The sequence below is a fragment of the Syzygium oleosum genome, unplaced genomic scaffold, assembly GCF_021117445.2.
Source record: "Syzygium oleosum isolate NSW1041296 unplaced genomic scaffold, Sole_v2.1 Sole_v2.18, whole genome shotgun sequence".
NCBI classification, from domain to species: Eukaryota; Viridiplantae; Streptophyta; class Magnoliopsida; order Myrtales; family Myrtaceae; genus Syzygium; species Syzygium oleosum.
In genome coordinates this window covers 3,200,049-3,224,470 of record NW_026607502.1, presented here as the reverse complement: position 1 = coordinate 3,224,470, position 24,422 = coordinate 3,200,049, and the positions used below count along the sequence as shown (strand labels likewise).

The 24,422-nt window shown below is 39.1% G+C and overlaps 3 protein-coding genes across 3 annotated transcripts in view; 2 read left to right on the top strand and 1 right to left on the bottom strand.

Moving 5' to 3' along the window:
* Positions 1-24,422, top strand: part of LOC115682050 (L-type lectin-domain containing receptor kinase IX.1-like) — an 87,391-nt gene that overhangs the window by 20,420 nt on the left and 42,549 nt on the right. The gene's annotated exons all lie outside the window — the stretch shown is intronic.
* LOC115664724 (lectin-related protein-like) lies at positions 7,211-8,372 on the top strand. The gene is made up of 2 exons (XM_056319806.1): positions 7,211-7,730; positions 8,113-8,372. Exons 1-2 carry the CDS (start codon positions 7,211-7,213, stop codon positions 8,370-8,372), a joined length of 780 nt encoding a protein of 259 aa, XP_056175781.1.
* LOC115664725 (protein STICHEL-like 3) lies at positions 8,659-11,676 on the bottom strand. The gene has a single exon (XM_030586616.2). The coding sequence runs from the start codon at positions 10,752-10,754 to the stop codon at positions 9,240-9,242; it is 1,515 nt and encodes a 504-aa protein (XP_030442476.2). The 5' UTR covers positions 10,755-11,676; the 3' UTR covers positions 8,659-9,239.

The window sequence follows — 24,422 nt, the reverse complement described above, 5'->3', positions numbered from 1 at the left end:
AATTCGGCTTTACCATGGAATGCCTTGGATTTAAATCCAGCCCCTATGACCATGCTCTATTTGTTCAACAGACATCTCGTGGGTATATTCTACTACTTTTATATGTGAATGATATGGTTATCACTGGGATGATTACACAGGCATTACAAAACTCCAGCAATATCTCAATCAACAGTTTGAAATGAAAGATCTTGGCAAACTCAGTTATTTTTTAGGCTTGGAGGTTACTTCAGATTCCTCTGGTTATTATCTTTCCCAAGCTAAGTATGCCACTGATCTTCTTTCTCGAGCAGGACTTAATGATAACAAGACTACTTCAACTCCCATCGAGACTAATGCTAAATTTAATGATAAAGATGGGACTCTTCTTCCGAATCCTACTCTCTATCGACAGCTAGTTGGCAGTCTTGTATATCTCACCGTGACTCGTCCTCATATAGCCTACGCAGTCCATATTGTTAGTCAGTTCATGAATCACCGCGAACCACTCATTTTGCTGATGTTCTTCGCATTCTTCACTATGTCAAGGGCACCTTATTTCACGGTCTTCACTTTTCTGCTCAATCTACTTTGGAGTTGATGGCTTACTCTGATGCTGACTAGGCTGGAGACCCTCTTGATCGTCGCTCTATCACCGGTTACTGTTTCTTTTTAGGTAACTCACTTATTTCGTTGTGTAGCAAGAAATAGACTATCGTCGCTCGATCTAGTATAGAAGCTGAATATCGTGCTCTTACTGATACGACATTAGAATTATTATGGTTGCGATGGCTATTAGCGGACATGGGCGTTCATCAAAACGGTGGAACGGTACTATATTGCGACAATCGGAGTACTATCCAAATAGCACATAACGATGTTTTCCATGAGCGCACCAAGTATATTGAGATAGATTGCCATTTTATTCGCTCTCACATGCTTCAAGGCACTGTTCATCTTGTCTCTACTTCATCGATTTATCAACTTGCCGATGTATTCACTAAGGCACATCCACAAGGACATTTTCAAGATCTTTTCTCCAAACTCCAATTGACCTCTTCCATGTCACCTTGAGTTTGAGGGGGAATGTTAGAAAAATATTGTCCGATTCTAAATATCTCTTGGATCGTAATATCGTTATTCTGATTATGAGTTTCTCTCGGATCATAATCTCATTATTATGATTATAAGTATATATCAGAATCATAATCCCGTTATTCTGATTGATTATAATTCCTATTGTAATATAATGTTACCGTAGTTAGTCATTCTGTAAAGCCTATAATAGACTCATGTATAGTTCAATGAAATACACAAAAAAATTCCACAACTTTATTTTCCGCTTTACATTTCACAAGTGTATACCTGAGATAGTATGAGCCAGGTACATACGACTCGACGAAGACCAACTGGGGCCACACGGCATGAATCCTCTTCAAGACGAGCGACAAATCATGAAGTGGATTTCGAACCCTTGCACTGGTAACCAAAACTAATTGGTAACCCATTGGAGAAAAGCTGGTAAGTCACAAAGCTAAATGTTGGTAATTTCATATCAAAGTCGATAAATTTATGAAGCTTGTAAGGAAGAAAAATAAAATTTGGTAAACCATAATAAAAGTTGATAAACTAAAAAAAATCAAATAAAATTTGGGAAGTAACTCAAATCAGAGTTGATAACGTAAACCTATATGTGGGGAAAAGTGTCAGAAAAGTCATAAACTTATTGCATTTGTACCAATTTAGACATAAACTCTTTCTTAGTGTCAATTCAATTAAAAACCTTTTGTTTTTGTACCAATTAAGTTCTTTCAGCTAATTTTGGCCGGATATTGCTGAAGTGGATAACTTTTAATAATATTTTAATATTTTTCAAATTTTTGGCATTAGGGGTAATTTTGTAATTTCACATAAGGGCAATTTGGTAATTCTATGCACATGAGAGAGGGCTTGATTGGCCAAGGCTTGGGGTGGCCGGAGGTGGCTAGAATTTGGCTTGAAAATGGCCGGAATCTGGCCATTCTCACCGGATTGGAGAGTTTGCCAATTGGACCAATCGGACCAGTTCGGTCTAGCTTGGTTCGGTTCAATTAGTTCTCTAATAAAGATTTTATGCAATTTAGTCAAATTTGCTCTCTGGAGGTCCTAATTGCAAAGAATTTCTGACTAATTATCAAAGGAATGGATCAAATTTGAATAAAATAACTCAAATCCAATCGATTAAACTCAATCAAACTCATTATTAACATCCCAATTGAATTAATTTGTTCTAATTACATCATGGATAGTGCCAATTTCATCTCAATTGATTTGCCTTACACTAATTGGGGATTTTTATTTCTTGTTCTCAATTGACAAAATTGATTTCAATTGAACCCAATTGACTTGAAAAGCACTCAATTGATTCAATTGAATGAGTTTAAAACACTCTAATGCGCCTGAATTGTCTTTCATATAATGATTCGAACTAAGCCCCAAAAAGAAATTGGAACTTAATCATCAAATTAAAGCTCAATCTATCAAATTAAACCCTTGATTAGAATGGGTCAAGTTGAATTGCGTCAGCTGGACCAAGCTAACTTGATTTTGCAAGTCTTTGGTTAACCAAATTGATCAAATTTACTCGAATCCATGTGAATTTGTCAAAATTGATATTGGATTTGAGTTGCATATAAGAAATCGAACCCATCGGCGGTTTAAATTGCGCAAATTATGAAAAATCAACCGGAACCCCTAATTAGGGCTCAAATTGAGGGTTCTTATCCTTCGCTTGGAATTCTGAAATTAGCTTGCAAATTGAATGTGAGACGACCTCTAAATAAAAAATCGTGAAGGAAACTATCCAAAAAATGGACTAGAAGCAAAGTAATTTTATTTGTTGCCGATTTCAAACCAAGATCCACGAATTGAGGAAAAGTTGGTTTTAAACCGATTTTTGTAAAATTGATGATGCCAAAGTCAAATTGAAGAGCAAATAATTTGATTTAGGAGTTTTGAATTTTTTCAATTTTTTGGACAAGTGTTGACCAAAAGTCAATATATTAATAATTGGTTACTAAAATGTCAATTTTTTTTTGGTCAAAACAAAATTTTATTGAATTCGAAAGTCTCAACTTCCATGGCCCACTACTGGGGCATCAAAACAAAGTAAATTCCAAAGGGGTCAAGGGGGTTGGGCTACACAATTAGAAGGTACAACATTCAATTTTTTGGGCTTTACTAATCCAGTCAATACTCTATTAGACTCTCTAGTGTAGTGGGCTAGAGTGATTCTTGAACTGGCCCATGACCCACCTGACTTCTAAGATAAGTGTATTCACTTCCCAAACTCTATGCTATGAACTATTCACTGAGTTAACTGAAGTCAAACAGTAGGACAAAATTATTGATTGGTATTCAATTGGGGGGGGGCGGGGGAGGGATTCCGTAGGACAAAATTATTGATTGGTATTCAATTCGTTCAATGTGGGGGGAGGGGGGGACCGAAATTATATAGGGATAGTGACATAAATAGTCCTTGAACTTTTGTCAAATGTGCAATATGATCCATGAACTTTTAATTTGTTTAATATAATCCCTAAACTTTAGCCTAAGGTTCAATGTGGTCTCTGAACTTTTAACTTGTTTAATGTGGTTCCTGAACTTTTAATACATATTCAATGTAGTCCCTGAATTATATGAAAATATTTAATATAGTCATTCAATTTGAATTAATTGAAGGACTATATTAAATATTTTCATATAATTCAGGGACTACATTAAACAAGTACAAAAAATTCAGAGATGACACAAATTAAAATTTTAGGGACCACAATGAATAAATTAAAAGTTTATGGACCACATTGTACATTGGATCAAACTTCATGGGCTATTTTGTCATTTTCTCTTTCATATAAGCAATTAGTAGGACAAAATGATTGATTGGTATTCAATTTGTTCAATCTAGTCCGTAATAATACGGCAATTAAAAAATCTATTGAAGGTCAAAGGTCAAATATATGGAGAAAATTGTCAAAAAAGTCCTAAACCTATTGTACGGCGGCCAATTCAGTCATAAACCTTTTAAGTTTGCCAATTCAGTCCTAAACCTTTTTAATTCTTGCCAATTCAGTCCTTCCGGCCAATTTTGGCCGGCCGGCGCTGACGTGGCCACCGGCCGTCCGGCCAACGCTGACGTGGCAATTTTTTATTATTTTTTCAATTTTTTAATCTTTTTTTTTATTTCTTCCTCTGGCCGGTCCTGCGATCGGCGGCCGGCCAAAGGGGAGGGCCGGCAAGGTCGACCTCACCGGCCTCGCTGCTACTGGGCCTCGCCTCGCCTAGCAGCGGCGAGGTCGGCCTCACCTCAGCAGCGGCGAGGCCGACGAGGTCGACCTTGCCGGCCGCCGGTCGCGGGACCGGTCAGAGGAAGAAATCAGAAAAAAAAAAAAGAAAAAAAAGATTAAAAAATTGAAAAAAAAAAATTAAAAAAAATTGTCACGTCAGCGTTGGCCGGACGGCGGCCACGTCAGCGCCGGCCGGCCAAAATTGGCTGGAAGGACTGAATTGGCTAGAATTAAAAAGGTTTAGGACTGAATTGGCAAACTTAAAAGGTTTAGGACTGAATTGGCCGCCGTACAATAGGTTTAGAACTTTTTTGACAATTTTTCCCAAATATATGGCTCAGTCACTGATGTTGAATTGTCATTTTTGAGCGAATAAAGAAAGCCTAATATTGACAAAGTCTCCTAAACCCTTCGGACCAAAAAAAGGAAAACAAAAGAAAAAGAAAAAAGAAGGGGATCCGGTAGACCTAACCTTTGGTCATCGGTGTTTTGGTACGATTTGCACTAGTGTTTTTCTTTGCATCACACGGTGTTACTATAACAAAGCAATTATCGATGTAATCATCATACGTCGAACACATGACATAATCAATGACCTCGTCTGATATGAGATCAGTGCTTGACTTATTAAAACTAATTCACTAAATTGGTTTATACGTGACGCTTTGGACCTTGGATGGCTCTTTGCACGAGTGAGTTATGTTCAAGCATAAATAATAACTTGACACATCGCTCTTGTTAACGTCTAGCATTTTTATGTAATTAGAGACTATCCTCTAGAGCACATGTTTAATGACCAACTAAGGAAGTAGAATGGGATTGAATTTTGTCAGGGAATCTAAAAAGTCTTAAATTTAATGTACGGATGCTAATTCAGTCATTAACTTTTCAATTCAACCAACGTAATCCTAAATCTTTTGACGATTTTTCAATGTAGTTCGTTCGGTCAATTTAGGCTGGTTCACCGGTTAGCGCAAGCCGTTCTACGTGATAAAGCTAGTAATATGAAGTGTATGATTAAAAACGATGTTGTTTTAAGAAATTTTATAAGCTTTTTGATATTTTCTTTTTATTGTCAATGGTCTCAATCTTCTTATTTTTTTATCTTAAAACTTTTTCCTGTTTTGATATTTTTCTTTTATTCTTTTTCCTTACCATTCATCTAATTTTTATGCCGCCCCCACTATTGCCGCACAGGATTGACGGGGCTTCACTGGGACCTCGGCGATGCCCACCGACCCTTGCCCAGATTGGGATTGGCCATGAGAGACCCCGAAACAGGACACAGGAGCTCATCGGGCATGGCTTCTTGACTGTGATGGTCGGTTTTCGGCTAGTTGGGTTTGGGTAACCTGCGAAAGGAGATGATGATAGTGCCACCTGCTGAGCTTCGGGCCACCATTTCTAAGGACAAAATGGCAACAACCAAAAAACAGACATTAAATGAGCCAACGACTATGAAGTCTTCGCTCCTTCTCACAATGTTAAAACTTCACGCTCTTTCACAGAAAACCAAACAAGAGCTCCTCTTTTCCTTATGAAAGCATTTAACGGGGGAGGGTCTACCCAGAGATAGCCCATCATAAATCATGCATATTTCCCTTTGTCTTTGTTCTTCTTCTGACGCCTACCATGAATCAAGACATCCAACCAAAACTAGAACCCAGCCATGAAGGTGCTCAAATCCAACAATCAATTTTGTATTATTCAAACGATTGGAGGGTTGGGAGAAGAATGGGATTGTTTTGCTGATAATCGGGGTTCAGGTGGGTCTGCTGCCGAGATTTAGTACGGCGCGAGACTGTTACTGAGTACTGAAACAGAGAAGAAGACCGAGTCTCGATGGAGAGAGGGAAGGTGATGGTGAGAGGAGGCGATTTGATGACGCGAGGCGAGTGAAGAAAAGGAAGATGAACAGTGATCTCTTCTTGGCAATGAAGTGGAAGAAGGAGACATAAGGGTAAAGAAAAGAAACGAAAAAGAAAAAGGGTCAGAAAATTAAAAAAAAATTACAAAATCACGTCAAATCAATTTATTTATAAAATTAACATCACGAAAAATTCCAAACTATTATGTTTGTGATCATTTTACCATAAATTAAGTTTTTGATTACAAAAAATTTTAAATTGGTATACACAAATTTATCCTAATCATTAAAAATTCTAAATTGATACATTTGTGACAAATTTACCCTCCGTTAGTTTCCGTTAAATTAAATTTATATCATAAAAAATCACAAATTGATACACACGTGACAAACGAAGGGTAAAAAATAAAAATTAATACATTAATTAACTGCCACGTGTCATTTAATAAAGTAATTTGAAAGAAAAATTTAACGGAAATAAAATGAGAATAAATTTATTATAAATATATCAATATAAATTTTTTAGTGATTAAAAAATTTAATTTAAGGTAAAATTATTATAAATATATTAATTTGAAATTTTTTTTATATTAATCATTTATTTTACGTATGAGTGACGACGAAAACGAAGAAACGCTGAGAGAAGAGTGGGAGAGAGTAACGAAGGAAGGAGAGAGAAAAAAATCTGAAAAAATAGCGGTCCCTACTCGGACACGTGGCAATGGCACAATCAATGCGTGAAGTGGGAGTGACGCACGGCGCCTAATATTTTCTCGTCTATGTCGATAGCGCGGGCCATCACTTCAATCGTTCTTCTTTTCTTTCTTTTTTTTCTTTTTTCAAAGTCGAGAGACTTGTCGTGGTGGAAGCGCGTGCGGGACTCCGTCAATTTCGGGTACACATTGATGGCAAGTTCTTCAACGAAAGAAAAGTCCTTGGAACACGCCATGGACACCAAAGAGCTGTGCTCAGTCCCAGATTTCAAAGGGCAGCGTAGAAAACCTCAACGAGCACGGCACTTCACGGCTCCGCAGATATCATGAGTTTCGAGACCAGAGAACTTCTATCACTCTTACTAGTCTTGGTTCTCTCTCTAGCCATTGCCTTCACTGCTTCGGCATTGTCACAGGGCATCGATTTCAGCTTCCAGACTTTCAACGATAGTATCATTCAACGCCAAGGCGATGCGACGTATGATACGAGCAGCTCCATCCAAATTACGGAGGCCAATCGACACAAGATCCTCTCTTCAAGCGTGGGCTGGGCCACGTACCACGAGCCGATGCGCCTTTGGGATAAGGCGACAGGGAACGTGGCGGATTTCACCACCCAATTCACCTTCGTCATCAATTCACAAAACAGGTCGATGTACGCCGATGGATTGACCTTCTTTCTTGTCCCCAATGGGTCTCGACTCTCGCTCAACTCAAGCGGAGGCAACCTGGCTGTTGTGGATCGATATCATGACCCTTCCAACTCTTCTGCATGGTTTGTAGCCGTCGAGTTCGACACTTTCTACAACCCGTTTGACCCGAATTGTTCACAGGTTGCACATGTCGGTATAGACTTGAATGGTCTAAATTCCTTGAACGATAGCTGCTTTGATTGATTCAAGGATAAAATCATGAGCGGTGGGTGGATCAATGCTACGATTACGTACAAATCTAGCACGCAGAACTTGAGCGTTCTCATGATAGATGCCGAAGGCACGGGTATTGACATAAATTCCTCTCCTATCGATTACATAGTCAACTCGACTGAGTATTTGCCAGAGTGGGTGACTTTCGGTTTCTCAGCTGCCACGAGTGCACATTTCGAGTTGCACACTCTTGAGGCATGGGAATTCAAATATACTGTTCAATTGTGATGCTAAAAAGAGCAAGTTATGGCTATGGTCAATCTTAGGCTCGGGTTCTTTAATTTTGCTCATTCTTACTCTAGCCTTCATTTGGTTTCGTCAACGTTCGAAGAGAAAGAGAACTTACACGGGTGGAGAAGAAGAAGATGTAGCGATCGAAGAAGAATTCGGGCAAATGTCAGGGCCCAAGAAATTCTTCTACAAGGACTTGATCGTAGCAACCGATAATTTCGCAGTGGAACGGTTGCTTGGGAAAGAGGGCTTTGGAAGAGCGTACGAAGGTTACTTGACCAGCGTGAATGCTAGTGTCACAATCAAGAAGATTAACTCAGGGTCAAGATAAAGGATAAAGGAGTATGCCACCGAAGCGAAGACCATAAGTCGGCTCCGGCACAGAAACTTAGTGCAACTCATCGGGTGGTGTCACGAGAAAAAGCAACTCCTTCTTATCTATGAGTTCATGTACAATCCCTTATCTATGAAGGCCGGACCATCAAAACCTCCATAAACCTTAGCGAATCATAATGCTCACATTTATCACCAATTAAGGCATCACATAGAGGAAGAGAGAATGTTGATACAGAGAGCTACAGAGTTAATTTATGTTAAGCAGTGAATGGTATGGAGTTTCAACAATATTATTTATCATTTGCAGAAAAAAAAAGTAGCTCACCAGTTCCTGAACGAGCATGACAGAGATTCGCCGCCCAAGCAAACTGAATTGCTCTAGAGTCATGAGCGCATCCCTTAGTGAACCATCTGATCGTGATGCAATAAGCTTCAGAGCATCAGCATCAATTTCTAAGTTCTCTTTTGATGAGATCCATTGTAGAGTATATATGATATCAGCGTCTTTAATCTTTGGGAAAAAGGACTTCTGGCACCTAGATATTATCACATGAGGTAAAACATCAAGACTTGAACAGACAAAAATTAACACCAGCCACCTGGGTGCCCGATCAATGACCTTTATTATAGCACTCCATCAATCAGAAGAAAGTGTATCACAGTCATAAAAAATGAACACTCTGTATGCTGAAGGCAGCTTTGATACAATCATGCTGTCAAGGAGATCCATAATGCTCTCAAAATCAAAATTACTAACAGGACCAACTTCCCTTATATTTCGACTTTTTCCCATATCATGACCAATACAGGAACCGCAATACCCACAAGGTTTTTGATGCTCTGAGGATTGGCAATTCAAAGCTCAAGTAAATATGCGAGCACAAGAGGTTTTTCCAGTGCCATGGGGTCCATAAAACACATACAGTAACCCAATCTTTCGTCTACTAACAGCATTAGAGAGAGCTTGCACCACCAGATTCTGTCCAACAAGATCTCTGAAAGCTTTAGGCATGTACTTTTGGGTCAGATTTTGGTGTCGAAGCTGCTGCCGTCTCGGCCTGCTTCGGTTGCCTGATCTAGCTTCAGAAGCAAGGTCAGTATCCACATCATGCTTCAGCAGATGATCAGCAAAAATGCCTAACTCTCCAGAATAATCATGTCCCCTATCAACATTTTCAGTGCTGTCCTGTGACATAATGAGTAGAGGCAATGCTTCTGTATCGGATTTCATGGAAGAGCTTGCACTGTCCAAATCCACCGGAATGTTAGCTAAACCTCTCCTCCGAGAAACTGGACTCCCTTTCTTATCTGACAAGCCACAAGACAAGCTCCTTCCTGCCATGTCAAGAAATTTTCTGCCTCTGTTATGTATTCTTGACCAGTTCCACGGGATCCCACACCCATTCCTAGGAGCTCTAGTGACATTTTGCCCCCCGTAATCTTCTTCTTCTTCCTCCTCCATGTGATGCGTTGGGCGCACAGAATCGTGAGCTAGAGAATTTGAAGCCACAGACATTTCACTATGAGCTACAGTATCTCTGGAAGCTACTGCAGCACGACTTCTTTTAGCCCCACGGAACTTGCGCCTTTTTACCCTATTAGAAGTGCTACAGTATTTGCAAGCAGCATTTTCAGGTTCCCTGCTAAATTTCTCCATTCTCGAACTTCTTCCTTGAGGATGAATGTTAGAAGATGCCAAATCATCACTATCTATCCGAACATCATTCAACTGCTCAGATAGGGTCTTGACTTGAGAATCTTGAACACGTTTTCCCTTTTCTCTGTACTTTCTTTCTCTAGAGTCAGATTTTCCGGAAAAAATGTCACGAAGAGATTCATTTCCATCCATACCTAGTATAGGATCCTCATTCCCACCGACAAAATCCTCTTTACTGCTTTTCCGAACGTGTTCTCTCCTAATTCTTCTAGAATCACGCAATTCACTCTTGCTACTCTGCTCACTAACTACCGGTGCCACATCATCACGTTCATCGTCCTCTCCCGGATCAACTCTTGATGCTATTAAACCAACAAACTGCGGCGAGCTTCCTGATAACCTCCTTCCTTGCCTCGGCCGCTCAATGCCAACTGACCTTCTTCCTTCCTGAATGATATCCTTCCCACCATGCTTGGTGAGAAGGTCGGCCACGGAAGGAGAATGCCATGAGGGAGGACTAGCAGATGGGTCCCTGAGAGATCGCGACCTCTGAACGACGATGAGATCTCTCATCAAAGACCTGTCAGCCAACATGGGGCTGTGCTTGTGCATATGGTTCTTCAGATGAATGCAATTAGTCAAGTGGATGCGGTTCCGAAGATGGTCGCTTATATCACCATTCACATCCTTAAGGACCCTGTTTCGGACGGCCCTAGTCATCTTAAGAACATTAACGCCCCCAAGGCAGAGTATCTCGGTTGATAAGGAAACAAATCACAGGATATCGCATTCTCTGAAGTTCAAATTATGTGGTAGATCCTGCAGAACGTCGAAAGATTGTTCAGACCATCACACAACCCCCCCCACACAAAGCCGAAATTCGTCGACTCACCATCTGCCCATCATAAACGAGACTCTCATTTCCATGAAGTCTCTCTTTTTCCTAGTCAGAGCCCCCAACTTCTTCCAGATTCCGTTTAAATTCGCCGAGTACTTCGCGTGGATAACGGCTCCCTTCTCGAAGTCGCAGACGAAAACACATAAATGAGATGCACAGTCCCTTGATTTCAATTCGATCCCAAAAAAGACAGGAGCTTTAATGCTTCTTAGACCGCTTCGCTTTCAGGGTACATGAGCTTCTCCTCCCACATGCAAAACGGCGAACACCCCGGATTCGAAACCACGAATCTCTCCAACCCTCCTCCGCCTCCCGAAAGCCCTAGAAGAGATCCCACCACATCCGCGCCGGAGGAAGGGAAACCCAAGAACGGCGCAAGAAAGGAGGAGGAGGAGGAATGCAATGCAGCGACCGCTGACAGCGCAAAAGGGGGCTGTCTGGGGGTGGAAAAGGACGGGGAAAGAGACCGAACGCACTCCAATCACCTGAACTGGATCACGAAAAGGCGAAACCAGACCGACCCAATTGCGAAACTTCACAAGAAAACTTTCACGGGGCTCCGCTGTCGCCAACCCCCCTCCCCGAAACGAATGGACGAAGCTCGGACCCTCTCAGACCCACCCAACAACGAAGTATGGTCCGAGAGTTATTAAGAGAGAGAGAGAGAGAGGGGGGGAGAGCGACAACCTCTGTGCTAGAGAGAGAGAGAGAGAGAGAGAGAGAGATGGGGTTTGAACCTGAGGTGGACTGGAGTGGAGTGGTAGTGAGATCCGTTGCAATGCGCGAACTGCAATTTTCAGGCGGTCTTTTGTCCGTTTTCGTTTCGTGTTCCGCACAAACGTGCTCTTCTTCTTTTTCTCTTTCTATATTTTCGTTATTTTTCTCGACAATTAGTAAATTCGATATGAGTACTTGTTTCGTACTTATATTAATATTACGAAATATTAATCTAAGTACACATGTGATGAATTACCTCAAATTAGTAAATTTTTTACGAATTTACTCTCTGTTAATTTTTATTAAATTTAATTAATATCATGAAAAATCATAAATCGATAAATCGGCGGCGATTTGGATTTTTTTGGGTGTTTTGTTTTTTCTTTCCATCTCCTCGACAAAATTTGAAAAAAGGGTTAATACCACGAAAAACCCTGAACTGGTACACTTGTGACAGATTTACCCCAAACTATTTTTTTTTGACCATAAAAACCCCAAACCCAGTACATCCGTGACATTTTACCCCGAACTATTTTTTGACCACTAAAAACCCCAAACCCAGACACCCGGACAATTTTACCCCGAACTATTTTTTTGACTACCAAAAACCCCAAACCCAGACACCTGGACAATTTTACCCCGAACTAATTTTTTAATATTATTTTTTTTATTTTTCGAATTTTTTTAGTTTTTCTTTTCTTTTCTTTTTCCTTTCCTTTTCTTTTTTTCTTTCCTTCATCTTCATTGGACCAACAATGGATTGTTATATTGTAATTGATACCACAATAACGTGACACGCAACATAAATGCTACATTTTGACCCAAAAAAAAAACATAAACGCTAAATGAAAGACTTTCTTTTATATGCATGAATTTTCATGCCAACCACTTTTTTCTACATTTAAATGTCTCGCGAAAAAGGCATTATATTGTTGTCGTGTCTTTCTTATTTTTGGGTGCAAGTGGATAGGCAAACTGTTGGGGTCCAACGTAGGCTTGTTACCTAAGCTTGGAGTACAGCTAATCAACAATTTCTATACGTCTTGCTTGCCAATTTAATTTAACAGATTAATTTACAAAATTAGTATATTTTATATGTAAGATGAGAGATATTATATGTGCATGGCGATTCATAAATCAATATGATCACTTGAAATATATAATAAATAAAACGTGAGACATTTAAATGTAGAAAAAAGTGGTTCTCATGAAAATTCATGCATATAAAAGAAAGTCTTTCATTTAGCGTTTATGTTTTTTTTTTTGGATCAAAATGTAGCATTTATGTTACGTGTCACGTTATTGTGGTATCAATTACAATATAACAATCCATTGTTGGTCCAATGAAGATGAAGGAAAAAAAAGAAAAGGAAAGGAAAAAGAAAAGAAAAGAAAAACTAAAAAAATTCGAAAAATAAAAAAAAATAATATTAAAAAATTAGTTCGGGGTAAAATTGTCACAGGTGTACTAATTTGGGGTTTTTGGTGGTCAAAAAAATAGTTCGGGGTAAAATTGTCACAGGTGTACCAGTTTGGGGTTTTTGGTGATCAAAAAAATAGTTCGGGGTAAAATTGTCACAGATGTACCAGTTTGAGATTTTTTATGGTCAAAAAAATAATTTGAGGTAAATCTGTCACAAGTGTATCAGTTCAGGGTTTTCCGTGGTATTAACCCTTGAAAAAAAGCTTGACTTTTCGTTCGTCCGGAGTCTTTTAGTAAAAAGAGCAAAGATTTGAAAGTCGATGATGATGTCAGAATGGGTGGGGGGGGGGGGGGGACCAAAAAAGGCGTGCTCTTTTTCCAGTTTGCACTAGGTGTTCTTCTTCTTACAAGAAAATAAAATAAAATAAAAAAGAGAGAAAAAGAAAAAATTGAAATAAAAGTCGCCCGTTTTTTCTTGGTCGGTTTTGATTGGATACATGCTGGTCCATTGGGTTTTACCCTCGTTTTGCTAGTTTGAAAATCTTGGACTCATCTCCTTAATTCACTAGGATGTCATGTTGTTACCCCCAAGAGCCAATCAAGACCATTCACTTTTATTTTAGTGTAGTTGGTTTAAAAAATTTGGGGTTTGAATTGGATTTCAGAAAAGGGTTTTCTCTTTTTTTTTTTTTCTTTTTGGATAATCCTTTTTGCGAATGAAGTTGGAAATCAATTTTCAGGGGAGTTGATTATCGAAAAAAACGGTCCGGTCGCTACCCACTAGGGGTCCTGAGGTCGAGCGCCACGGTAGTAGCGGGTCTGGGTGCAAGCAAAGCGGACCCGAGTCTGACCGTTAGAGTCCGTACTCTAGCCCCTAGGCCATGTGTGAAGCTACGAAGAGTTTTCTGACAAAGGCAAGCCAAGGTCCACGTTCAATAGCTAGCAACCTCGGCTAAGCGATAGTTCTAATGGTCGGGATTTCCAATTTAGTGTCACATCGCCCAGGTTCAAGCCCCTTGGAGTCTTGGGTCCATAACGGGGACTTGGATTCGGTTACTGGGGTCTTGAGTACGGCTACAAAAGATCATTATAGGAGCAAATGTGACCGTTGATGGAAGGTGTTGGAGGTCCAACTGATTTGGAAAATAATTTAAGAAACTGGAGGGGCTCCCGACCAATATGTAGGTTTTAAAAACATGTATCACCCATGCAAACTTTGAAAAAATGCCAACAAATATGCGCGTAAAATACCCAGCATATGATGTTTTTTTTTTTGGGAAAAAACCACCAAAAACCCCAAACTTTCCCACTTGTGACACATTTACCCCGAACTTTTTTTTGTGACACCAAAAACCCCAAACTTTGTTATTTGTGACACATTTACCCCGATATACATTGTCCATGGGCATTTTCGTCTTTTTAGCTTTTTCTTTTTCTTTTTACTTTTTTTTTCTTTCCGGCGAGGGCCCCTCGCCCGACGCCGGCGAGGGCCCCCCCACGCCGGATCCGGCGAGGGGCCCTCGCCGGAAAGAAAAAAAAAAAGTAAAAAGAAAAAGAAAAAGTTAAAAAGACGAAAATGCCCATGGACAATGTATATCGGGTAAATGTGTCACAAATAACAAAGTTGGGGTTTTGGCCACAAAAAAGTCGCAAATGCCATAAAAAGTTTGGGGTTTTTGGTGATTTTTTCCCCTTTTTTTTTTGGTAAGGGCCCCAGCATATGATGTTTGTACAACAATATTCGCAAAAAATCACCCGACGCGATAGTACCCATTTTGGGAACGTCTAGTGCCAAAGTCACCACTTCTCTTATTACAGGATGCTTACCTAGCCAATAGAAAAAAAAAAATTAACCCCATTGAAGATTAAGATTGCTAGTATCACCAATTGCTCCAAACATCGCATTGATCTTCCATTAAAACATCAAAACTTGCAAGCCTAGTTGTTACCTATTAATGTCGAGATTGGGAAATGTCCTCGATGTTGATGGCGATCCCCATGATCTCCCTCAATGCTCGAAGAAGCTTATCGTTCCATAAGCGTTGACTAATCTCCCAACATGTGATTTCATTGATTATGTTTAATGAGGCATTGCCTAACAAATATCTTTGGTGTAAAAATCTATTCACACGAGTGTGCCATAGAAGAAAATGCACTGCAATCCAAACGAATCTCGGCACTGCAATTGCAATATGCAATGCGGTTCTTGAATTGTTAATATAATCCCTGAACTTTAGTCCAATGTGCAATGTCGTCCCTGAATTTTTGATTTATTCAATGGTCCATGAACTTTTGGTACTTATTTCATTTAGTTTATGGACTATATGTAAATGGTCAATGTTGTTCTCAAACATGAACTAATAGAAGAAGAATGTCATTGGATATTTTTCATATAGTTTAGGGACGAGATTGAACATTAAACCACATTGAACAAATCAAAAATTTATGGACCGCATTGCACATTGGGTTAAAGTTCACGGATCACACTGCACAAATTAAAAGTGCGGCGATGACATTCCACATCGGGTTATGCAATTATCCCGCGAAATTATTAGCACTTGCCAAACTTATCTTTACATCTTATTTTTGGTAAGTAAAAAACCGTTCTAATTTCACGAAAGTCTATCTTCGTCTTTCCCTAAGCAGACCAAATCTTTAAAAGAGAGCTCGCACTTTCCAATAGAATTAATTCGCGATTTTTCTTATTCCGTCGCATTAATCGACGAAAATCACAGAAAATCTAGATAAACCCCAGTAGTTACCATTTTTAATTGGGGGAAAAAAACATTTGTGGCTTATTTTCGAATATAAATTAATTAAGGAAGGGTCTGCTGGGTCCCACGTGAGCAGAACCATCGGACCCGACTATCGATGTCGAGTCACGTGCGCGCGCCCCCCCTCCCTCCCCCTTCGAAGGTCGTCCGAATCATTTCCTTGACGTCGAAAGATTCTCCACCGGCGCCGATCGCCTGCTTCTCGGCCCACCGCGAGGATCTACACCCTCTCTCTATTTTTTGATAGAATTTTATTTTGTCTATTAATTAGTTCCCCCGAGATAATACAAACGCCGTTTTTTTTTTCTAGGATTAAGATCACGGAAAATTCTATACCGACCAATTTTTTTACCAACAAAAATTTTCCAAACTAGTACATTTACGGTAAATTTACCTTCTATCAGTTTCCATTAAATTGGATAAATACCACGAAAAATCATGAACTGGTACACTAGTGACAAATAGAGGGTAAAACCCCAAACTGCCACGTGTCATCTAACTTAGTAATTTGACAATAAAATTTAACGAAAAGTAACGAAGGATAAATTTGTTACAAGTGTACCAGTTTGGGGTTTAGTTTAGGTTAAATTTATCGTAAGTGTACAATTTTGGAGTTTTTCGTTATGTTTAACCCTTTTTTTCTATAGGTGCTTTGGAAATTGTATATTTCTTTGTTAACGAGCGTTTCGAAGATGGTTTGTTAAGTGTATTTGATTTTATAGCATTGATTTTGCGTGCGTCGAGGACAAATCGACGGTCGATGTATTGAAAACTATAGAGTTTTATCGATTGGCATGTGCGATAATTGCGTTTCAGGAATTCGATAACAAAATAACTTTCTAAGCAAACCGATTTATGGACAAATCGATTTGTGCGTACATGAGTATAGTCAATTTGAAAGTTATAACGTCTCCTATTATCCCGAAAAACCTCTAAGTAAACCATGTATTCTGACAAATCCTCGAGATCGACTTAGCTCTTAGCAAACAAATAACACAGGTGCAAATGTATGTGTAAGCTGCAAGTTTCAAACTTCATCGAGTTCTAATGAATTCATGTTTACGGCGACCCTATATTTACTTTCGCGCCTTACGAAAAGACACGCCAAGCATTTCTTTTTCATGATAAAGAAATATATCTCAAATAGGTGCATGATTCTCGAGCAATAAAAAATCATTATCGCGATGCGTTCTTTTACCACGTAACCTATTGATAGATATCGTCGCGATATGTTTAAATGCCAAGTTCATGATAAGTTTGATGAGATGATTTTAAGGCATACCTTTTCTTATTCACTTACTTTAGATTCGAAAGTTGACTCAGGATGCGCATGAATACCATTCTGTGCCCGGGAACTATTTCTGAACAGAAATGATTTTTTTTTTATTCTGTGCCCGGAAACAATTTCTGAGTATTTGAAGGCGTTTGATAAACTGACCAAAATTTCTATTCCTAGAGTAGAAAAGAACATAAATGCATTTGGTAACTACACAAAATTTCTGTTCCCAAATAATTTTTTAATAATATTTTGAATTGTTTAATTTTTTTTTCTTTCTACCCATTTTCTTCTTTGGCCATGGCCGGTCGCCGCGACCGCACGCCGTGGGGCGAGGGCGTCACGGCCCTCGCCGGCCGCCGGCGGAGGCGAGGGTCGCCCTCGCTGCCGGGAGCGAGGCCGAACTCCGCCGCCCGGGCGAGGCGGCCTCGCCCGCAGACGGCGAGGTCGGCCTCGCCTGGATCTCGGCGAGGCCGAGCCTCGCCGTCGTGACCCACGACGAAGTCGAGCCTCGCCGTCTCTGGGTGAGGCCGCCTCGCCCAGGCGGCGAGGGTCCAGCCCTTGCCCTCGCCGGCCCTGGGCTGTGGCCGGTCGCGCCGCAGCCCATTGCCCAGAAAGAACAACACAAAAATAAGAAAAGAAAAAAAGAAGAAAAAAACTGATTCTCAAAATTGTCTTAAGAAACAAGAAGCAACTTTTTTTACTTATTGTTTCTCTTCCAAAACTGTTTCTCGGCACAAATTTTTGCAAAATGTGCTCGGAACAAAAAGTTTACAAACGCATTTCTGTTCCCAAACTATTTCTGGGAACAAAAGAACAGAAATTTTCACTGTTTGGCACATTGCCAAACGGGCTCTCAAAAGCATCACTTTTTTTTTTTCTCTTTCTATCTAAATGCAGGAGCTTCATTAAAATAAAATGGGACCCTTTGGGTTTTGTGTTTTGTTCTGGTAATACTTTTTTTCAAACTTTTTTTAGCTAAACATCCAGTTACCACTTAATTGGATTTTACTGCTAGTAAAATAATATATAAATAAAAAGGTCACAAAAAAACCCTTCATCGAATCTCGGTGGACCCTTTTCAAATCATGGTCAAGACTAAACTTACACCAATAATTTTTTTTTAATCTACTAGTAAGTCAAACTGAATAATCATCGATGTGACTCAAATTTCTGCTAAAATTTGAAATATGAGCACGATTCTTAATATATTTTATATTCTGATACACGGATTAAACATTGCCTAGATGATATGTATGTTGAGATGCGCTACCGCGGACTGACATGGGAATATTGGAACGTAAACCCGCGTCAAGAACGACATACTTGTATCTAATCGACATGAATCAAAGATTTATACACTAAGACAAGACTATAAACCCTAATATCTTAATTAGATCAATATGATTCTCCAAGACTGCTGCTGCTAAGTTGGTCAATTCGACTTGAGGGAAAGAAATTACAAACTTTCTGAATTAGGGAATAATATTTTCTTCCCCTTTGCTGAGAGGTCAGACTCAGAACAGAGTCGATACCAAAGAGCCAACCGTGAAAAGCGCACACATAATATTCTGTCGGGTGGATTTGGCAGGTGGCGGATTGGCCTTTCGTGTATATCCTCTGCCAATCTGAATTGCTTTTTTCTTTTCGTTTTCCCTGGCTCGAGGAGTGAAGAAATTGACAGGAAACTGTGTACAAATAGAACCTGTCCCAAGGATCCAATGTTGGGTCCAATTTGAACCAATCTTTTCATCCATTAATGATTTTAATTATTTGGATCGTCTAGGCCAGCATAAAAAAAGAAATTTAGTTTGGAATCCTCGAAACCCTCGGAACATCGTTAGAACGAGCGACTGCTTCGAACCCGTTTGGTATAACCATATATAAATTGTACTAGTGTTATGAAGTACCGTGACTTTTGTGTTTGGTAGTATGTATTGTTAAGCTATAACACCTCTAAAATTGGGCGAGACGGTTTTTTTAAATTTACTATAAGGTGGTGTAACTTTGAAGGTGCTGTAACCGTGAAGTGTTTGCCAAACACCTTATAAAAGTCGCAACATCCGTTATCACAATTAATGTCATTGTGAGGAAGTTATATCAAGCGGCTTCTCGTCCATGACCGATTTGACACATAAATAAATGACTCGAGACCCAAAAGTTGAACCAATCCAATAGAAAATAATAGATTAATTATATCGCGACCGTGACACACGGTGGAAGGCTCCCACAAGGGGTAAGAAGAAAAAGAGATGGGTTAATTGTCTCCCTTGACAACAGTTTTGTTTGTCATCCATGTACATCAATCCGAGATTCGAATTGACCTCTCCCCCTTTCTAACCAAGATAGATGCCTGTTAAGGAGATAAAAAAAACATTTCTCGACAATCGTCGTTTATTAGTCGTCATTGACATGTCTTGATGAAGTAGCAATGTTAAAGATTTGCTCGGTCTCATGATAATACCAGACATCGAGCATCGACCACATCTACTTCCATTAGCTCTAGCCGTTTTCCGCTCTTAAGATGCACTTTCGATGCTTGAACGAACTCGAGACTTGAAGTCGATCTGGATCATGAATGGCACGTGGCTATGATCGAACGACACTACAACCTCGAGGACGCCTGATGCACGTGAAGAATTGGTGGCAATGTGAAGAATGCCCCTGAGCCAGCTAAGGCTCATGAATGTGAGCAATAAAATACTTGACCAGTGTGGTTGAGAATAACTGAAACTGTGAGACAATTTGTGGAAAATTTAAGACACAGAAGTGGCGGTGCGAGCGGTGAATTTCATGATGATCGCGAAGTTAATAGCCACTTTTGAGGTTGTCAAATGTGCGCCTACTAAAAGCTTCTAGGTGAAAAAGAAGATTAAGCCTTAATGAGGCATGGTTTAGGGTTAAATTGCTCTCTCTAGGAGCTGAGAACTACTATATTTATGCATAATTCTTTTCGTAAGCAACCGCTAAGCGAAAATTAAGGATACATTTATTTTGCAAAAAATGAATGATTTGGAAAATAAATTTCCTAAAAATGATCCCTTATAACGCTTATAAAAGTGAATGAACGAAAAATATATTTATCATCCACGAAAATATTTAAATATAAAATTTTGTCGATAACGAAAATATATTTCATGGAATTAATTATTTCGAGTGATACAAATAATCATTTTTTAGGAAAATATTTTTCAAATTATTTATTTTACGCCAAACAAACGGAGCCTAAGTTAGGATTAATTACAAGGTTAGCATTCAAATTCGATGAATTCTGCGAGCTATTAGTGTTAATGTCACCGGTGGAAAATATTCTTTTATCTGCCGTGGACCCCAATAAGTAATAGCTAGTATCTTTTTGTTTTCAATCTTTATCTGATATTTGCTTATTTTCATCTTCTTCTTTTCTTCACTTTTTTTTGGGGGCTGCTGCTTATACTCATTAATTTAAATTAGCATCATGAGCATGGATCCATGAAAAGGTGCACAAATCATTGAATAGTCACCTATATTGATCGTTCGCATGCCAATCAAAACTAATGTTTTTCCCCAAATTTCAGATTCAAGAAGATGTACTTTGGAGTTGAATTTTATATTAGCCCAATTAACGTCTTCTTGGATATGAAATTTGGGTAAAAACAAGAGCAATTATGGTTGGCTTTCTTCAATTACTCTTACTCTTATTAGGGTCTTACTTCCACCTCACTCAGAGATCTTCAATTTTGCACTCAGTCTTTAATCTCCCGTGCTCAAGAGTGTTCCATCCCTCGTCGTCGGAAAGCTCGTGCTCGGGACATTCAGCTCCTAATGCTCGAACACCTTGTGCTTGGAAATTTGCCATCTCTCGATTAACAATTGTTGCGCTCAATGAGAAATCTTGGATAGAGGATTAATGGGTACAGATTTATACGACTGCAAAATTTTAGGGTAGAATTAGGACTGTACAGTAGAATTGGGACAAGCCCTAAAGTTGGGGTTTTTCATGGGACAAAAAAAGTTTAGGGTCATATTGAGATTAGACCAAAAGTTTGGGATTTTTAAAGATATCAGGCTCTATTAAATGGGTGACATTTATATTTAGAGTTGATTATGTGAGCCGAGCTCATCTACATGTCAAAAGTATAAATTATTTTGTATACTGTTAATGGACTTAATAAGAATCGGCTGATCATGGTCATTCTTTCATTATTATTAAAGCTCTATTTGTATTGTGAAAAATGAAGGATTTTGAAAATGTTTTTCTAAAAATGATCTCTTTCATCGCTTGCAAGAATGAATGAACGAATGAATAAAGGAAAAATATTTTCACCATTCAAGAAAATATTTAGATATAAATTGTTGTCGGTAATGAAAATATTTTTCATTGACTAATTAATTTAAGTGATACAAGCAATCAGTTTTAGGAAAATATTTTTAAAATTATTCATTTTCCACAAAACAAATGTAGCCTAAATATAAAAAAATAGCGTGCCATAATAAATCACTATAAAAGTAAAATAATAAAAAGGTGTTTTTTGTTTTTGGTTAGTAGGGTAGCTACATATATATTATGGAGTCTAATCTTTTCTGAAGATACGAAAAGTTAACAATTACATAAATGTCTCTCTTAAAATAAAATATTAATGGGCCAGTAATGAGCCCAAATTAGGGACTAACATGTAAATGGGCTAGCTATCTAAGAAGTCGAACTATTTTTCTGGTCGCTATTCCACAAAGAGCGTAGAGACAGCAATCGCGGCTAGCAAAGAAGATGATCGATGGAGGAGATGATCATGATATATAACGTCTAACGGATAAAAAATTCTTGTAATGATAAACTGAAAATACATTTCACAATTCGAGTATAAGAACTCACATTTTTTGATCAAAAAATTGAGAGTTTAATGCATTCGGGTGCCGCATTGCCAAATGTTCCGGCTAGTAATCGTTTGCAACCCTTTGGCGATAGCCTGGTCAAGCCAAAGTCCTCCAGTTTCACATCGAAACCCTGAATCGGGCATGATGTTTGGAGACTTTATGTCCGTATGAACAAAGCGCGGTCCCCATTCTTCATGCAGGTATAGCAATGCCGCGGCTATCCCTCGTGCAATTCAGTACCTATTTTCCTATCTCAAAGAGCTTGATCTCTCCATGAATAGATGAGAGTCTAAGCTACAGGACACGAACTGGTAGACAAGGACTTCCTTTTTCTCATGATACCACCCAGTGAGCTGTACAAAATTTCCGATGTTCACTTCCATCACGTACTTCTTCGTCCCCCTGTTGAGTTTCTGGAGTAATCTTCTTGATAGCAACGTTAGGATTCGTGCTGCTCTTGTAGCCTTTATATACTCTTCCAAATACCCTTTCCCCGACCAACCGCGCACCTGCAAAACTATTGCTCGCCGCGACCGACTTGCTGTAGGAAAACTTCTTGGGTCCCTTCACTTGCTCAAAGTCTTGATTGACTATGAATAACCATCATCTTCTTCTAAGCATCGTCGATCCTAATTCCAAAAAAGCTGTCAAGGTTCGGTATGCCTCTTAAGATTCTTAAGTTTCTCCATAATTTAATAACAGACTATTATTTATTAGTTGGTGATGCGTGATGGGGATGTGTTTTGAATAACAATAGGAATTTTGATAGAAGATGATCACCACCAAAACATAACGGACACGCCACCGGCCAATGATAAAGAGCAGGATGGATGAAGTTCTCCACTGAGGATTAAAGGAACACCATCAACCAAGGATAAAGGACTTCATGATCGAAAAAAGTTCAGTGTCAATACCTAAAGGAAAACCACTAAGCAATGATAAAGGACTTTTGGGTTAAGAACCGAAATAAGAAATTTGGATTAAGAACCGAAATAAGAAATTCGCTCCCTTAAGGAAAATCTTAGGTAGATTCAAATTCAAGTTTGGTTTGCATAGAAATGAGATTGCACCTCTTTTTATAGAGGGATTCTGCTAAACAAAAGAGAATGACTCTTGGAAGTCGATCGACAACCATGAAATCGACAATAGTCTTGTGAGTCGACAACTAGCACGTACAATTGACATCTTCAAACTTGGATTAATTGTATCACGCCGTGGCGGAAATTTGTTTTTGCTTGCATGAGTAATGTTTGAGCGGGATCAACAGATGAATTCGTAGTGGGGCTTGAGAATTGTTCCAACGAATTTGATGCTCCGGCAGCAGTTGGGTAATCTTTGAAATGAAGAATTCCTAAACTCCTCGTGACGATGGAACTTCACAGCTCGAAGCACATGATTTTCGAACATGGAGAGCTTATGGCATTCCTTTAATTTTCGGTTGTCTTGTCTCCGAACATTTCTCTCATTGCTTCGGCATCTTCTGAAAGAATCTTGCTCTTGGACTCTCGACAAAAGAGTCCATCTCGGAGGCGACGCATCCTTATCCACTTCCTGCGTCCAACTCACCAAAAGCGATAGAAATTCACTACCAGCGCCGGCCAAGCCGCTCACCACAAGCCCTTGCAACGCTGGGATGAAACGATGGAAATGTGGCCGATTTCACCACCCAATTCACCTTGTTATTGATTCTGAAGAGTTTGAAGAATGTGCCGACAGGTTGGCCTTTTTCCTCACTCCGAACGGATTTCTAGTCCCGGACAACTCGTCGAGAGGCTATTTGGCTCTCTTGAGGGCGAACTGAGACCCTTGTAATTTGTTGCAGAAGCCAAACGATCGAACAATGAATTTGACATAATAAAGAAAATAAATTGGATACTTGATATACGTGGTTCGGTTATAGTGACCTACGTCTACGGAGAGAGCAGCACGAAATTCTATTATAGATCAAACGATACAAAGGAGATTACAACAGTCACTCAAACACTCTCGGTGTTCCCAAACCCCAATTACACCCAATAACTCACGTAGTGTTTAGCCCACAATTCCTTATGAAATAATCTCATTATCTCGTGAAGAAATTACACAAATCTTACTACAAGATTTAATCACTCAAACACATTCGGATATCTTCAGGGTGTAATTCACTAGCAGAAGCTTTTCTTTGATAATTTTCACAAATAACATTCCCTTCTTATTTATAGGCAAAAATTGGATAAATATCTCTTTAGGGTGTAATTCACTAGCAGAAGCTTTTCTTTGATAATTTTCACAAATAACATTCCCTTCTTATTTATAAGCAAAAATTGGATAAACCTCTCTTTAGGAAACCTTCTCCAATTAGGAAATCTTTTCCAACTAGGAAACTATTCAATTAGGAAACCTATTCAAAATAGAAAACCTACTTGAATTAGGATAATTTCCTATTCAGGATTAAACTCGAGATATT

What these genes read in the sequence shown, in the direction of transcription:
- LOC115664725 (XM_030586616.2), bottom strand. Translation starts at nt 10,754, where the DNA reads ATGACTAGGGCCGTCCGAAACAGGGTCCTTAAGGATGTGAATGGTGAT.
- LOC115664724 (XM_056319806.1), top strand. Translation starts at nt 7,211, where the DNA reads ATGAGTTTCGAGACCAGAGAACTTCTATCACTCTTACTAGTCTTGGTT. An exon ending in TTCACAGGTTGCACATGTCG is followed by an intron (nt 7,731 to 8,112) that starts GTATAGACTTGA and finishes TTCTTACTCTAG; the next exon opens with CCTTCATTTGGTTTCGTCAA.